Source organism: Fulmarus glacialis, unplaced genomic scaffold (assembly GCF_000690835.1).
Source record: "Fulmarus glacialis isolate BGI_N327 unplaced genomic scaffold, ASM69083v1 scaffold37272, whole genome shotgun sequence".
Lineage (NCBI taxonomy): Eukaryota > Metazoa > Chordata > Aves > Procellariiformes > Procellariidae > Fulmarus > Fulmarus glacialis.
In genome coordinates, this window is record NW_009196608.1 from 18,569 (window position 1) to 34,822 (window position 16,254).

Here is a 16,254-nt window from a genome sequence, read left to right on the forward strand (position 1 = left end):
CTGGTGGAGCAGCTCCAGAGGGCCACAAAAATAATCGGGGGGATGGAATGCCTCTCCTATGAGGAAAGGCTGAGGGAGTTGGGCTTATTCAGCCTGGAGAAGAGAAGGCTTCAGGGAGACCTTATTGCAGCCTATCAGTACTTAAAGAGGGCTTATAAGAAAGACGGAGACAAACTTTTTAGTAGGGCCTGTTGCACCAGGACAAGGGGGAATGGTTTTAAAATAAAAGAGGATAGATATAGATTAGATACAAGGAAGAAATTTTTTACAATGAGGGTGGTGAAACACTGAAGCAGGTTGCCCAGAGAGGTGGTAGATGCCCCATCCCTGGAAACATTCAAGGTCAGGTTGGACGGGGCTCTGAGCAACATGATCTAGTCGAAGATGTGCCTGTTTATTGCAGGGGGGCTGGAATAGATGTCCTTTAAAGGTCCCTTCCAACCCAAACTATTTTATGATTCTATGATGAACACCTGTACCACATGATATGTACCTGATACTCTTCTACAGCAAATCTCTTAAAATTTATTTCCTAACAATATGCTAGCAATAGATGTATTTGACCAACAACTCCTCCACATATTTGAGCAACCATCTCATTTAATCTATGAATGCTTTTCTCTTTAAACCATTTTTTTGCCATCATGAATAGTGGTTGCACACATGCTTAGCTGTGGGACATACCATAACTCCCTTCAGCAATCTCTTTTCATACTTGTATTTCTTTTGTCTAAGTGCTATCAAATTATGTCTCTCAGAAGGTGCATGCCTCTGTTCCTTAACCACATTTCCTTTGGCCCACAACAGAGTTTACTTTTTTTTTTTTGACTTGAAGTTGTCCTTTTCATGCAATCCCTGTATCTGAAAACATTAATTCTCTCACTTTTATCAGTCGGTCTCCAGGTCGTAGTCTCCCATCGCTTTTGGCAGGATCCTGAACAATGTCATGAATGTAGCAGCCAACGTTATCGTTACCTTTGGTCACTGTAAAACCCAGACTACCCTTTTCCGACTTTGTCATAATGACTCGGAGCTCTACTTCCTAGGGGAAGAAAATAGCACTTTACAACACAAACAATTTGAAGCATTGAAGAATTTAAGACAGTTAGAAATACACAACTGATTTACCTATTGATTTAAGCAGAACACAAGCCTGGACAGCACCAAGACACATGTCTCAGCAGGCTCAGCTTAGCTGCTTCAAGTAAGCATTTCTAATGAATTCAGACAGACTATTGTTTTGCATGGAGCTAACCTTGGGCCAAAGGCCTATGATCTAAACAAAATTGTGAAGGCACATGCCAAAACTAACACCTTATTTTACCCTCAACTAGCTGCCATTTATAAAAAAGGCTCTGTATTTTTCAAATAACACAACACATCAGGAATTATTCAACTGAAGAAAGCAGGTGAACGTATCTTCCTACAATGAGATACAATACCATAGCTTATCTCAGAACTGAACACATGGACACGTTTTGCCTGTTTTAATTTGAATGAATTTTGATTTGAAAGATATGCCTTATTTGCATAGAAACTCAAAGAACACCAGGAAGGTTTGAGAAAAACTTCTGAAGAAGGGACTAAGAGAAGGACAGTTTGTTTCTTCTCAAAATGGAGTATATAGCTTTCTAACCTGAAAGACTCTCACAACTGAGACATATCAATGCTCAATTTTCATTTTTTTCAATCTGTGAATAGATTATGTGAGGATATGGAAGCAGAAGTCCCTTCTGATACATAACACATTTCTGGGGTGGCAAGAAGCTATTTCAGAAGAGTCAAAAATATGCTGCATTTTGCAGCAGAGCAGAAAGTCTTTGGGATTCATAGATATAAATGTAGCAAAGAACAGGGTCTCCTGATGTCCCTGCTGCCCCAATTTATCCTCTGATCTCTGAACCATCACACAGAAAACTAACAGGGCAGAAGCAAGATATCTGCCATTTAAGCTTCCTCTGAGTACATGGTTTAGAGGTAGGTAAATATTTAATGCCAAGTTTTCCAGACTGAAATGACACACGAAATAGACGTATACACATCAACCTATGTACACACGGATGCCTCCACATTGGGAGAGGGAAATACATCAACTCTGCAGACATTTGTATGAGCAGCTGCAGTTCACTGGTTACAAACAGCACAGGTATGTGCGCAATTTATAAGGCACACGCCCAAGTTAGTGCAAGTATAACCTACAACTATCCCATTTGTAAATTAATATGCCTAACTTCTATCCAGTCACTCCCAATACCATGGCTAAAACAACTTCCAGTTGGCCACAGCAGTAGGTACATCTATGCTACTGAAAGACAGAAATAGTAAATTACTGGCTCATATTCTTCAGCATTTTTTTCCAACTGGCTGAGTAATGAATCCATTCCTCCCAGGTGCGAAGTCAGCTCAGAAGCAGGAGTAGCGTAACAGTCATTTATTAAAACGGATGTGGTAACATCAGGAACAGTTCTACAGGTTGGGATCAACGGCAAATCCAATGGCAGATTACTACAGATAAACAAGCAAAAAACAAGGATCAGCTTGCACAATGTGGCCGTCACCCATAAATGAATATATGAACCAATATTGACATTATGCAGATCTAAAAAGCAAAACAAAAAAAGTATTTCTATGAATAGGTCCAATAAACTATTTTTATAAACACCTTCTACAATATTACGAGGATCATTATAAACAGCATACCTGTCCTCAAGCTCTGACTTGCTAGGAGCATCTTGATCAGTATATAAGATGGTGCGAACAGCCTCCTCCTGACCACCGTGTGCCTCATACTGATGTGCCTGTGTCATAGCTTCATCTGAAGTTTGGTATAGTGCAGAACTCCAGCCAAGGTCCACCTGTGCTGGCAAGTCTATCACCTCCTCATCACCACTCCTGCTGCTGTCACTGTAGCTGTCTCTTCTAGAGGGAGATTTTAGCCTTTTCTTGCTCAGATCAATAGTTTCATTTTCATCCGAGCTGTCACCTTGTTCACCATTTGATGGACCAGAAACTTCTCTGCTGACATCTGGAAATACTTGTTGGAGTGAATGGATGGGAGTCTACAGAGAGCAAGGACATTTAATTCATCAAACCCCATTTTTGATGACAAAAGAAAGTTGCAAAGACTGCATAAAACTACCAAAAGCAATTAGTCAGTGGCTCCTTCCATTTATATGTTGCCTCAACTGTGTAAAAGTATCATAGCACAGTTTCACCAAATTCAATGCATGTTGGCCAAGACAAAGTGTGCAAAATTTTGAAACGTATATCGCTAAAGAACTGCAAATTCATCTAAGGAAAACAAATACACTCTTGGCTTTAGCCTCAGAGAGCCTAATGACAGATGCCTTTAAGCTATGTCCAGCAGTCACCTAGGCAATTACCATGAAATCCCTTCCAAACAGAACACATTGCTGATGCTTACAGTGCAACTGAAGTCAAACTAATCTCACACAGGAGGGAAACAGGGAAGCTTTCAAGAAAAAGCTACATAACAGACTACAAAAATGATGATAATTTATGCCAAATGGAGACTGTTCAGCCAAGTTGTTAACTCCCATGAGAATGAAGAACAGTTTTGCCAGTAATCACATATTCCTAAGAATGATGTCAGCTTGCAGACACACAAAGTTTAAAAGCTTCATTTATGCTTTTATGGCCAAATTCTCGTGTTCATGAACACACCAATCTGTGATAATGTTATAAACAAAAGTTTATAACATCTGTTTATTGTTTTTTCTCTTAATATATGTGCTGTTTTATTAAAGTTATTCCATACCACAAACAGGTTCATTGCAGGACTAGTTATTTGTGTTATTAGTTTGTTCAGTTGCTTATCTCTTACTCTAATTTTCACTTCACTTAAATTTGTTATTTGTACGTTTAGGTTTCTGTCATCAGACTTGAATGGTTTTTATTATTTGAAAATGATATTAAAATAACTTAAATTGAAGACTTGTCTCCATTAGTTTTACACTTTCCTGTATTATGGAAAGCCTACTTTTCAGGCAAATTCCCCTCTACATACTCTTTTGCTGAAACACATTTAATATCCACTTCTTCCAAGTGTCCTAAAATGGCCTTCTGTTCTTTCAATTTATGTATTGGAGCATTTTGAAAATATTCTTTGGGATACCTCTAATTTCCAGTAAGTAAATATGGCAATCTTTTCCCTGGTTTTACATCAAAACCAGACAAATTGCTGTTTTGCAGAATATTCTTCACATACGTTATAGAAATATCCAATTTCTATTTGAGATCAACTTCAGACCATTGGGCTGCAAAGAAACCCCCGCCACAGAAACAGTGTATTAAGCCAATTTCCAATGTCTTAAGCCACAAAATGGAGGAAAAAAAAAAAATTATTAAAGCCCTGCATTTATTTCACATTTCCACAAAATGCTTAGTACATGCCTGAGGGATTTACTACAAGAACCATGTTTCTGTGAGCACCCTCCCCATCTTTCCATCTGCATCTTGCATTTAACTAACCCACCCACCAGACTGAATAAATGAACCTTCAAATAGAAATTAAAAAAAAAAACGTCATATGCCATACACCTTACCAATAAAGAAGGATCGATGTCTGGTAGTATACCACATGGTGGCCGACAAAGGAGAAGAGAGACTTCTGGAGATGTTCCCCTCAGAGCAGAAATGACTTCCTGTGGCCACAGCGGGATTCATTATTAGACACAGACCCCCAAGACTTGCAGGACTACCACCGCATGAGTTTCACTACTAAGATACAAACCTGCTGGGATAAACCCTTTAGCGATGCCCCATTCACTTTCAGAATGACGTCCCCAATTTCTATCTGCCCACTTTCTGCGGCGGGCTGCCCAGGGAAGAGCTTTTTCACCCTCACAATAGTTGAGCCCAGTTGCTCTGGGGTAAGGTTATCTTCACGGCAGAAACTGAACCCAAGACCTGAGCTATTCTTCAACAGCTTTACCTCAAATGTGTTCTCTGCAAAAGAAATGTTAACTTATTATTTTCTACAGCACGCTGGCCATGAAAAAAGTGGCTGGCGCTCTTACTCCAGACATGACAATGCGCACTCTCCCCCTCACAGAGTTCTTCCACTTTACTGAACACAAGCGTTATCTAAAAGACCTCTCCAAGTTAAAGAGGACAAAAAGCTGATCATGACTTCTCAGTCTGCTGGCTTGCCCTGACAACATCCACACTATACAGAAAGCCAGGGTGTCTCCAAAATACTGTTCCCCAGGAAGTCCATTAAGGAGCCTGTTAAAGCAGAGTGACATAACCTTTCTGGCCACTGAGAGCAGCAACTGGAGTTCCTGGCAGACAGGATAAATCCCATGCAGGAAGACCAAAAGGCATCTGCAGTGGTTTCCCCATCTGGGTAGGTTTCCCTCCACTTTCACAGGTCTCCAGCAAGAGAAGCTAAAATATGCCAACGTCTAGTCAGCTACACAAATCCCTCTTCTCTCTTCATCCAGATCTTAATGTCTCCCCTTGCCTAGACAGGAACAGTAGGACCTACAGAAGCTCTCATTTATATATGAGTATCTTAACCTCCCCTTGGCATTCCCCAGCAGCATCAGAGATAGCAGCACCCCTTTTACTCCAACCTTGCTACAGCCCTGGCTTGCAAGGCTGGTGAAATTGGGAAACAAGAAGGAACAGTGAAAGAGCAAACAGTTAATAGTAACTAAACAGAGTTACCAAGATGTGAAAGGAAATCTTAAAAACAAATGCAACAGCACAAAAAGGAAGAGACTGCATTATGTGCAAGGGCTCAGTAGATTCCTACCAGCTCTTTCTCCCGTCTGTCTTTCTATTCTACAGAAAATTTGAAGAAAAATATTATAAAAACTAAAGGATGCTTTGAAAGTTCAGACAATTGTCCTATGTGACCTGACCTGCAGTGACAAAGCTGTAATCTTTGGCATTTGTAGTTTTTGTCGCTGGTTTCTCCTGTGGCTCACATTGCCCCACCTGATTTGGAGGCGTGCATTGTGGTGTTACTGGAGCATGAACCTTGGCCACTGAAAGCTGACCTTTTTCCAACAGCAGATGCACCACCTAAAGAGATGAAACATTCTCCAGTTACTGGCAACAGTCATGGAGATAGTACAGTCTAGAGTACATGTTTCTTTCTAACTTGTCAGGGTCCTAAGTATTACAAGCAGCAAACTTTATAGACACCTCCCTCCCCATACATCCTCCATTTGTTCCTTATTTTAAGGGCTGTAAGTAACAACCTCCAAAATACACTAACGGACTTGCAAGACACTTGCCAACACAAGAGTAAGAAAGGGTTTTCTTCCAATAAGGCTGTGAGGGGGTTAAGAAGTGTCAAAGACCGTGTCATTTTCACATGCATACAGGCAATAGCGTTAAAAGCATTTTATAAAGTGAGCACAAATAGAGTCCTTAGCAGCTCTGAATGTGTACATTCACTGATTATTTTCAGGTGTACATGTACTTCCACGTATGAATCAGCTGCCATAAATAGCTCTATCAAATGAGGAGACACCACTGACAGAATCAAGCACTATCCAAAAAGGCCAAGACTCAAGTAAAGCTACCGACACAGCATGCAAACACAGCTGCAAATATGGATGCCCCTTCCTCCTCAGTGGTTCAGATTTGGGACCCGTCTGTAGCGTGCTGCTACAGCTGCTTTCCAACCCGTGCACCTGGGCTTCCTTCCTATGAAGCCCAGGGACAATGAGAAACCAATTCCATGCAGACCTCTCACCCGCACACAAAGCCAGAATTTCATTAGGGTGGGCAGTGAGGCTCAAGGCCCAGGAAGCCAAGGAGCCTAAGAAAGCACACCTAAAGCAACCAGGACACTGGGGAGAATTCCAGTCTTCGGGTTCCTTTACCTCTTTTCACTCATGAAGATCTGGTTTACTACAGATAGGAGTAGCACTAGCAGCCACTTACCTGCCCAGTGTTTCTCAGCGTTTCAACAGCTTGCTTATGGGTAGCACCTTCCAAACTAATCCCATTGACGGAGAGCACACGGTCACCTACAAATGATTGATTACTAATTTAAGAAAAAGTAGGCAGAACATCATCTATAAAACATATATGATGCACAGAAACCTTCAAGTCTCAGCTAACAAGGGCAGTTATTGAAGTAAATTCTCCCTCCCCTTCATACTCTGAGTCAAGAAGAGAACCTTGCAACTAAACTATATGGTTGGACTCAATGATCTTAAAGGTCTTTTCCAACCTAACTGATTCTATGATTCTATGGGATAACCCCATGTCAAAGCTAGTGTTAACCATCAGAATGATAGCCTGCCACAAAGCTCAGACTCTTCATTAAAAACAAATCTTCGTCTACAGTGGGAATTCTCACTTCAGTGAAGAATGTGGCCTCACTTACAAACAAGAAAAGCTGTAACAATTGCAGTGATTTTTATGCATTGAGTTGCCCAGGATGCCAAACAAGAAGGCCACAAATAATACAAAGCCCTCTCTCTCCATGGCTGGAACAGAGAAGTGTTCTCCATTAACACAGGCTGCACTAGAAAAAAAAAAAAAACAAAACCTGCAGCTTATCTCCTATTTTTCCCCTCCACAGTCTCTGTTTTCTGTTGGTTCTGCAGTTGTTCTACACTTTTTTCAATCTTCACCTGCAGAATTAGCTATCAAGGCAATATTTAAAATGACAACTGCAAATGCAGCAGCTTGGAAAAACAGCTCTTCTTCCCAGTGAAAAAGGTACACTGAAAGGAGGCAAACAGAGTTCCTAGCTTCTAGGCCACAGTGTATCATCAAGTCCACCACAGAGAGTTATCTGCCCTTTTTTCACATTAAGAGTCCCAACTGAAAGAACTGAAATACTACCTTTTTCTATTCTGCCATCTGCTTCTGCTGCTCCCTTAGGAATAATCGCTTTCACATAAATACCACCATGCCTTATGCTAGTATTTACACCGCCCTAAATAGAAAGCAAAAATAGGATTTGTTAGTCTTTTTGCGGTTAGAATACTTAGTAATTAAACACAGTGTCACACAAGGAGAACTGTACTCAGGAAGCACTTGGGCTACTGGCATGTAAAAAGAACAGCCAAACTATCAAAACCAAAATGTTACACAAAGCATGTTTTCGCAGTCATGCAATTTATTACACATTAAGTTGGGGTGGGAAGATTGTAAAAACATGATGCATCACAATGCAAATGCACCCAAAACAAATAAATGTCCTTCAGCAGAAACATGTCTGCATTATGCTGGACTTTACATCCTTGCATGCATATCAAAGCTCAGAGATGTGTGAGAGCACAGCATGCCAAAGCAGAAGATTCATACCCATGCAGTGTCCTACTCCAATACACCCTCTTTGATGTAACAGGAAACTAAGGAGCGCTGCTTTCTCTCAGCTCATACAAGTTTGAAGGTCTAAGCTGAAAAAATTTGCTCAAGCTCAAATGGCATTGTTTTTGGAGGGCCTTAGCCTTTCTGCTCATTGCAGGGGGGGTTGGACTAAATAATCTTTAAAGGTCTCTTCCAACCCAAACCATTGCATGATTCTGGCTCACTGCTGCATTATCAGTGCTTCTCCACAAACTTAGAGGGAAGAGGGAGACCAACAGTGTATTAATGATCACTCCCAAAGCACACAGCATTACATATGAAAACTTAAAACACCTTTTTCACTACTGTAAAGGATAGCAATGCAAGGGGCAGAATGGAGGCTGAAAAAGGAAAGGTCAATGAAGATACCATTTGGTCATTCTTTAAGGGAAATCTTTGCATCGGTTGGCGTCTTCTAACGTTTTCTACAAAGCCAATGCACACATACAGCAGGCTTGATGCTATTCAATCAAGTTCTTCCAGCTGTCTCAAGTTATAAGCTTGACAAAGCAATATGACTTTGAATAGACTGGGATGCTAAAATAATAGAATTTGATTCTGCTCCTCTTACAATACTAGCCATATATATGAAAACAGTGCTAGGCTTGCGAATTGACACTGCACCTACATGCCTATCTGTATGGCCACATTTGGGAAAAGGCCAATTTAGTTTTAGGTACAAACAGCCAGTGAAAGCCACCAGTTTTGAACTACAACTAATAACTGCTCTCTATTGTTATAATTTAAGCAAGTTTTCCTTTTTCAAATTACCGTGTAGACCAGTGATCGGAGATATTTGAATATTAAAATACCAAAATATATTTTTGAACACAATACAAGAACAGGAGCAGTGAAAAATGTGTGCATCTCAGTTATAAACCATTCTCTTCTCCCCTGAAGTGCCACTCTGCAGTACGGCAGGCCCTAAACATAAACTACCTTCAAAATTTTATAGCCCGAAGAGAAATTAGTCCATTAAAAATACATTTCTGTCTCGTATTGCAAGAAAGCAGTGTCAGCCAGGTCTTATTTGGATTTAAGTAGGTTTTTTTGCTTTCTGCCTTTTATCCAGCAGAGGGAGAACACCGAACATGGTGTATGTGTGTGGACATGCATAGACACTCTTAAGTAACACTACCACTTCCGCTGCCTGCGATGCCAGTCAGGGAAGGTCTTATTTCTCTCCCTTGTAAATTTGCCACATTATTAGGTAGCAAGGGACAAAGACCATCTTGCTTTTTGTACTCACAAAGCAGCGTCTGTGATAAGATTCTGTTAGGACTTTGGGGCTCCACCATAAAACAACAAACAAGTTACTTAAAGGGCAGATGACAAGAAAAGGGATATAAAATAGTATTACTTTTCAGCTTTGGTAAGATTAATCAGACATCAGTGAAACTATACACTTAACAGTGACTCCAGTAAATATTTTGCTTCCTTGTAATTTAGCAATTTAATGGGTTGCTGGGAGTAGAGAAAAAGAGAAAACATCTAAAAACCTTGTCAAACAGTACCGTGACACTTATTCCCAAGCCGTTATCTTTTTTGGCTAGTTCAACCTCAAAGATATCTCCAGGTTTAAGAATTGTTGCAGTAACCTTTTTAGAATTCATTTTGTTTGCTGTATTTGCTGAGGAAGATTCCTTTATTAAAAAAAAAAAAAAAAGAAGAAACAGAAACAAACAAAACAAAAAGAGAAAATGATTTGCCATTAGAACAGAAGTTTACAGTTAAGACCCTAAAGGGTGTGTTTTTGTGTCACATGCAGTCAAAAGGAGTCCACATGGCAAAGTACCAATTAGTAAGACTCATAAGGCTCATTGTTTTAACTCTTTCATTGCTGCCATTGAACAGGCTTAGCAGAGAAATATACTTGGCCTTCAGCAGCCAAGTCTTTATTGTCAAAATGAGTTGGTCACAGAACACAGAAACTATAGTACTTCAGTATTACAGCAGCCTAGGGTCTGTCGGATTAATTTGCAGGAGCTGCCACAACTTGATTGAATAACCTCCATCAGCTGAAAAGAGGAATCACCGCAAGTTAGTAATTAATTTGTAGTACTTGCCATTGTGTACTTTCAGAAAGGTGAAGCAGCAAGCTGTCTCTGTTCAGAGCATGGCTCACTGCTGAACTTCACTACACAAGAGCAGTTTTCCATGGATTAGATCAATCCCAAAAGACAGTAAGTTCTGCTGCTACCTATTCCAGATGCATCACTACTACTTTAATCTAGGAAAAACTTAATTTATCTGCCAGGTGAATAAACTTACCTCTAGGGGTGCTCACTAGACTATGATCATATTGGACAAAAACACAGAATTGAAAGGAGTTTTTCTACAGAATCAACAAATGCACTATACATTCATCCCAAAGCACAATCTGCCTCTACTAAGACATGCCCATCTCGTAACATTGGAAAGCTGGGAAGTTGTTTCAAGTTAGAGGATTGATTTTCTCCATTTATTTTGAACAAAATCACCAAATTATTAGAAATTAACTATTAGCATTTGCCTTTAGAAGGATAAGCTGCAGGCTAGGCTGTCCCTCCCCAACATCCTTTCACCTTATTCACACCCACAGTCAGCTATTTCACTACCACTATTACACTGATGGGTAATATTCATATATATATACTATGCCTTTTTAGCTGGCTGTTGCTCCTGACTGCTGGAGTAAGTTGCTTCATCCATGTCAGAATCCCCTCGGTCAGAATATTCCACAGACTCCACTACCCCAGGTCTTTTATTTTTTGCTCGAGTACTGTCAGATAAGGATCTTCTCTTCTCGTTCATTTTAGAAAGCCCAGACTGGGAATCACTGTAACGCTGAGGATCCTGCTGGGCTCTACCACTTGCATGTTTGCCGAAGAAGCTGGCTGTCTGGCTCTGAGACAGGCTGGCACTCTCGGTTCTGGAATCCTGGGAGCTCACACTTCCATCCCGCTTGCCTCCCGACAAACCAGACAAACTCCCTGAAACAGGTCTCTGGTGACCATGGGACTGGCTGTGTTCTTCCGAAGAGGACTCTGCCTCATTGTCCTGCACCGATGATGGCCTCCTTAAATAACCCCTGGTTCCATTGCCGATGTGTGCAGTGTTAGACGATGCTGAAAACCAGGAGACAAGACAATCATCAGTAGCTGGTAACATCTTATCTGCAGTATGACACTGCAGATTCCTCAGCTTACAACCACGTGAGGTTTTACCTGTTCATATTATGCAGAACACTTTCTGTTTACAATGCAACTGGTGTGTCCTGAACCAAAGGTTACCGTAACACACTACTTCATTCAGTCTCAGAACACAATTTCAAGCATTTCAGCTAGCATACATTAGCTAGGGTCGCTTACAGAAGTGACTGCAGTTAAGGTGATGTTTTATGGCTATCTCAGTTGATTAGATTAGTAATTTTAAAGAAACACAGAAAGTACTTTACAAAAGGTGTCAGAGAAGACAGAGTGCTCAAACTCAAAGAACAACTCTTTAATAATAATAAGGAATATTTCTCTCCGTACCTTTGGATAGCTTGTCCTTGGGCTGAGAGATAACAAGTGTCACGTCTTCAGGTGCATTCTCCAAAATTTCTAATGCTGCATGATGGCTGACGCCTTCTAAACTTGTGCTATTTACAGATATTAGTCGGTGTCCTGCACAAAAGGGTTTGTTCAGATACAGTCTAACATCTACATTTTTATCCATCAGTGAGAATGTGGAGTACAGGTCTGAAAATCTCTACACAATGCATGGATTAAAAACTACTAAAATTCAAGTGATGCTGTAATAGGGAACCCTAATCATTAAAAAAAACAAAAAGACAAGAACTGGTTATGAATATTTTCTCTTTTTAAACCTGCCAAACCTTTTCATATTATGATTTCTACCTTCTCTTCTGCTGTAAGAAAAATGGATTCAAAATCAAAAATCAAGAAGTGAAATAAGCAATACACAGTTCAGTTCAAGGCACAGACTAAAATGAAAAGAAAAAAAAAAGCAGATATTAAATAAAATAAATTTTCTTTCTCCCCCCACTTCAAACCCGCCCCCCCCCGGTATAGTAGCCATATGGTTATATTCACTTTTTCCAAAATCAAAGTATGGATTTGGAGTTTTAAAAAATTGAAATTACAAAGCATCTATAGAGAGACAATAGCAAATAAAGCCCTTATCTTTATCCTTTACTTTAATCTTCTGCTACTTCAAGCTTTATCATTTTTACTTTGATTCGAATTATTTTTGTTTTCGTATAGTTTAACAAAGAAGTATCACCGGTTTTCAGAAATTATCCAGAAGGTAACTGAAGGTCAGCATTTGTAAGGGACTGATGCCCGCAGCCATAGATGGGAATGGTACGACATACGTGCTTGGCCTTTTCTTTCATATATACATCTCTTCTTATTTACACTATTCACCTGGTTTTAGAGATCCTTCCAAATCAGCTGGCCCTCCGGGAATAACTGAATGAATAAAAATTCCCAGATCAAGTTTCCCCGTCTTCTCTCCGCCAACTATTTGAAAGCCTATTAAAAAAGGCCAAGAGCAGGCAAAAATGTCAGTGATCACAGTGTAACTTAATGCAACACAAGTCCATATTTCAGAACGGACAAAAACTAATAAATGTAAAGTAAAAGAAAACTATACATCTCAAAGAAGTCTACGTGAAAGTAAATGGCAAAGCTTTTTTGATTAAGCTTTATTGCATTCTCTGTTTTTGAGCAAGTGATTCAGACTTTGTCTAGCTGGCTTCCCAGAAAACTCCAGCAAAGGCTACAGAAGGCAACTGTGGCAAGAGAAACACACGCACAAACAGATGACATTAAATGTACATGCGCTGACCAGATGAAATGTATTTTCTCTTACTTAAAACTTTCTGGTTTTCTCCATTGTTAGATGCTTCACGTAAATGTTTGACCCTGGTCTTAAGAACTGAGTTTTTCAACTCTCCATTTTCTTTTAAGGCTTCTAATCTGTTTCTGCTAATTCTACCAGGTAAACCTGGGAAGGATGTTCAAGATGAAAAAAAAAGAAAATAGAAGATATCAAGTCTTCTCTATTCTAGTTAAAACAGCAAAGTACCACAGATTGCATGGGGAAGGAAGAGAATAAACGGTGCATTTCATGTGAATTTCTTTCCTTTTTGGTCAACTCTTAAGTTACTGTGTAGGGTAAACACTAAATGTTATTGTCTTGTAGGCTTTTTCCCCTCTTCAAATTTACGCAACAGTCCTATTTTGAATGACAGAACAATGTCCTTAAGGACACTTTAGAGAGCCTCCCTAAAGCACAATACTGACACCAAATTATTCATTACTCATACAGGGAAAAATTATGTGGGTTTATGAAAAAACTCAGCAGTAGAAGGAGGAATGGAATGCAAATATCTCATCTTCCAGGCTCTTTAAACCTCAAATTAGTGTTCCATCTGATGATATTATAAGAGTAAGAAAAACACTCCACAATTAGCTCATAATGGCTTTATAATGTCTTCTTTTTGTTTAAAGCCTTCAAGCTGTCACAGCTGCGAGGTGTCCACATAGACAAAAAGCTTGTACCTGAACACAGAGATGAACTTTAATGGTCAACTTTTAGGATGACTAGTTCACAATATTATCCTACATGTACAAAATGAAAAAACTGAGAAACAGAGTTGCTTAACATCACTCAACAAATCAGTAGCAGGCACTACCAAGTAAGTCCAGGCTTCAGCATCTTCAAAATCCAGCTACTGTCTGCACCTCAGTCCTACAATAAATACTTAAATACAGACCAGAAAACTTTATTTTGTTTTTGGCTTCTGGGAGCACACATGACAACAACAATTTTAAAGCCACTTACCTAAGCCCAATTTTTCATCCTTTTTCAAGTTCACCAAAGTGATCTCTCTTTCTGGTGAGGCAACTCTGTTCTGTGTTGTTTGCAGAGAGTCAACTGAAAAGCCAACATTTCGTGATCAGACACTACCTGAATGCTCCCCTTCAGGTTTGTGTTGAAGTTCTATTCCATTAAAAAGATTACTTCTCTAATAACCTGACAAGCTGTTCTGAACTAGTGGGTCCAACTTTCATCTTCCAAGCCATGTCCAAATAAAAAAACCCACACCACTGTTATAACTCTCTCCCACCTTCAGCAGTTAAAATCTTTTATTCCTCCTAAGAAACGCACCTAGCTGAGTATCTTGGAATCACAACACAACTGAGCCCTAGAATCTTCAAATTTATTAGTCTCAGTTCAGCAAAGTATTTAGATCTGTGTTTACGTGCCCTGCTCAGGTCAGCAGGACATAAGCATGTTGTTAAAAGTGAAACTGAGGCTTATTATACGAAGTTACTAAAAGGTTACTCAGTGAGTTCTCTTAATGGTGCTCCTTCATTAAAAAACAACCAACATTAGAAACATCTACTAAAACCTATCTTGTTTAAATATATTCCTCATTTGCAACTCCACAGGCTGTTGATTTTGCCTCTTCCAAAATCTGAACACCCTCACAACAGATTTACGTGACTCCTGAGGGTTCCCAACAGGCTGAAGTAGACCCAGGCATTTAAGAGACAGAAGGAGCATGATTGGGAAAAAACCAATCTCCTGAAACTTCACGAAACGCCAACATATTGTAAGCCTGAACTCATGAATTTGCTACCTAGAGAAGATAACAACTCATTTGGTCTGGAGTGCCTGGCATACTTTTGCCCTAAGTGGAACATGCAATTCCATAACGGCAGAAACCTACTGAGCTCTGCACACTGGTACAAGCAGAAAACAGTGATGCAAGAGTGCAACAGAGTGCACCACCTGGAGAAGGAGTTTTTCTCCCACAAAACCAAGTCAAACCTAAAGAGTAAAAGAACTAAAAAGAAAACACAGTCTTCTCGGGTTCTACAGAACCAGTAACCTCATGAGTAAAGGAAATGAGCTTTGAAGAGCATGGTATGTTGGGTAATAGCACCCTTCAAGTCTCAAACTAAACAGACACTATTCATATTTGAAAAATATTACACACAGATGTCAAAATCTCCCTCAAGAAGCAATCCAAAAGAAATATTAGGTGTTGTATTTAGGAAAAGGTTCTATCCAACTAACTGGGAGAGGTATTTGATTTAAGAATAGTGAAGAAACAGGACAGGTGGAACAGTCTGAATTATTATTTATCAACTTACCACTCTCTTTTAACAGCATCGATGATGGAAGGTTTCCCGAAGTATTCATGCTAACGCCTGTGACATGAATGGAAATATTAGACATTGTTATCAATTTTTATTTTTAATACGAAAGCTACCAGGAAGTATTTCAAACTTTACACAATACACATGAGCTCATTCACAATATCAGACTACTTACTTATTTTGAAAATGAATAAACATGAAAGTAGTTTTGGATTAGGAAATCCAAATTCCTCATGTACTTTTGTTGTAGTTCAAGGTTCAGATAGATAGCAGCTCATGCAAAGGCAAAGAATTAAAAGGAAGGACAGAAGTTTGGCCTTTACAACCATTATTAACTTCAGATAAAATTAATGGATCTTTAAGAAACTAAGCCAAAGCCTAAATTTTCTAACAGGATTGGATGAATATGCCTAATCTAATAAACCAACACAACAGGAGTCTTATAAGATCTTGTACAGTAACAAATAAATTGCTGCAGTAACAAGGAATTTGAACAAAGTATTTCTATTTAAATTGGTTTGCATATAGAATCATATTTTCTTTGGAATGATCAATGCCAAGCAAATACGGCCATACTTTAAAGAGGATAAAATAATAAATGTACTAAGTTATAAAAGTAAATGAGGTAAGATAATTTAAACTTCTTAGGAAGGCAGTCCTGGCCTTTTCCAAACCTCTGAACCCTAAAGTTTCAGCTGATGAGTTTCATCATGCAAAGAATGTGTGTCCCCCAGCACAGGCAACATGATTCAGC

General features: G+C 39.4%; 1 protein-coding gene across 1 annotated transcript in view; it reads right to left on the minus strand.

Annotated features, from left to right (window-relative positions):
• Positions 1–16,254, minus strand: part of PTPN13 (protein tyrosine phosphatase, non-receptor type 13 (APO-1/CD95 (Fas)-associated phosphatase)) — a gene marked incomplete at both ends in the record, with an annotated part of 33,472 nt that overhangs the window by 15,302 nt on the left and 1,916 nt on the right. The window contains 14 exons of the mRNA XM_009572255.1: positions 884–1,042; positions 2,331–2,505; positions 2,701–3,059; positions 4,566–4,664; positions 4,754–4,968; positions 5,889–6,051; positions 6,922–7,007; positions 7,834–7,927; positions 9,843–9,986; positions 10,984–11,450; positions 11,859–11,990; positions 12,753–12,860; positions 14,176–14,268; positions 15,495–15,551. Of these exons, the coding sequence (XP_009570550.1) occupies positions 884–1,042; positions 2,331–2,505; positions 2,701–3,059; positions 4,566–4,664; positions 4,754–4,968; positions 5,889–6,051; positions 6,922–7,007; positions 7,834–7,927; positions 9,843–9,986; positions 10,984–11,450; positions 11,859–11,990; positions 12,753–12,860; positions 14,176–14,268; positions 15,495–15,551 (2,351 nt within the window). The remainder of the gene's footprint in view (positions 1–883; positions 1,043–2,330; positions 2,506–2,700; positions 3,060–4,565; positions 4,665–4,753; positions 4,969–5,888; positions 6,052–6,921; positions 7,008–7,833; positions 7,928–9,842; positions 9,987–10,983; positions 11,451–11,858; positions 11,991–12,752; positions 12,861–14,175; positions 14,269–15,494; positions 15,552–16,254) is intronic.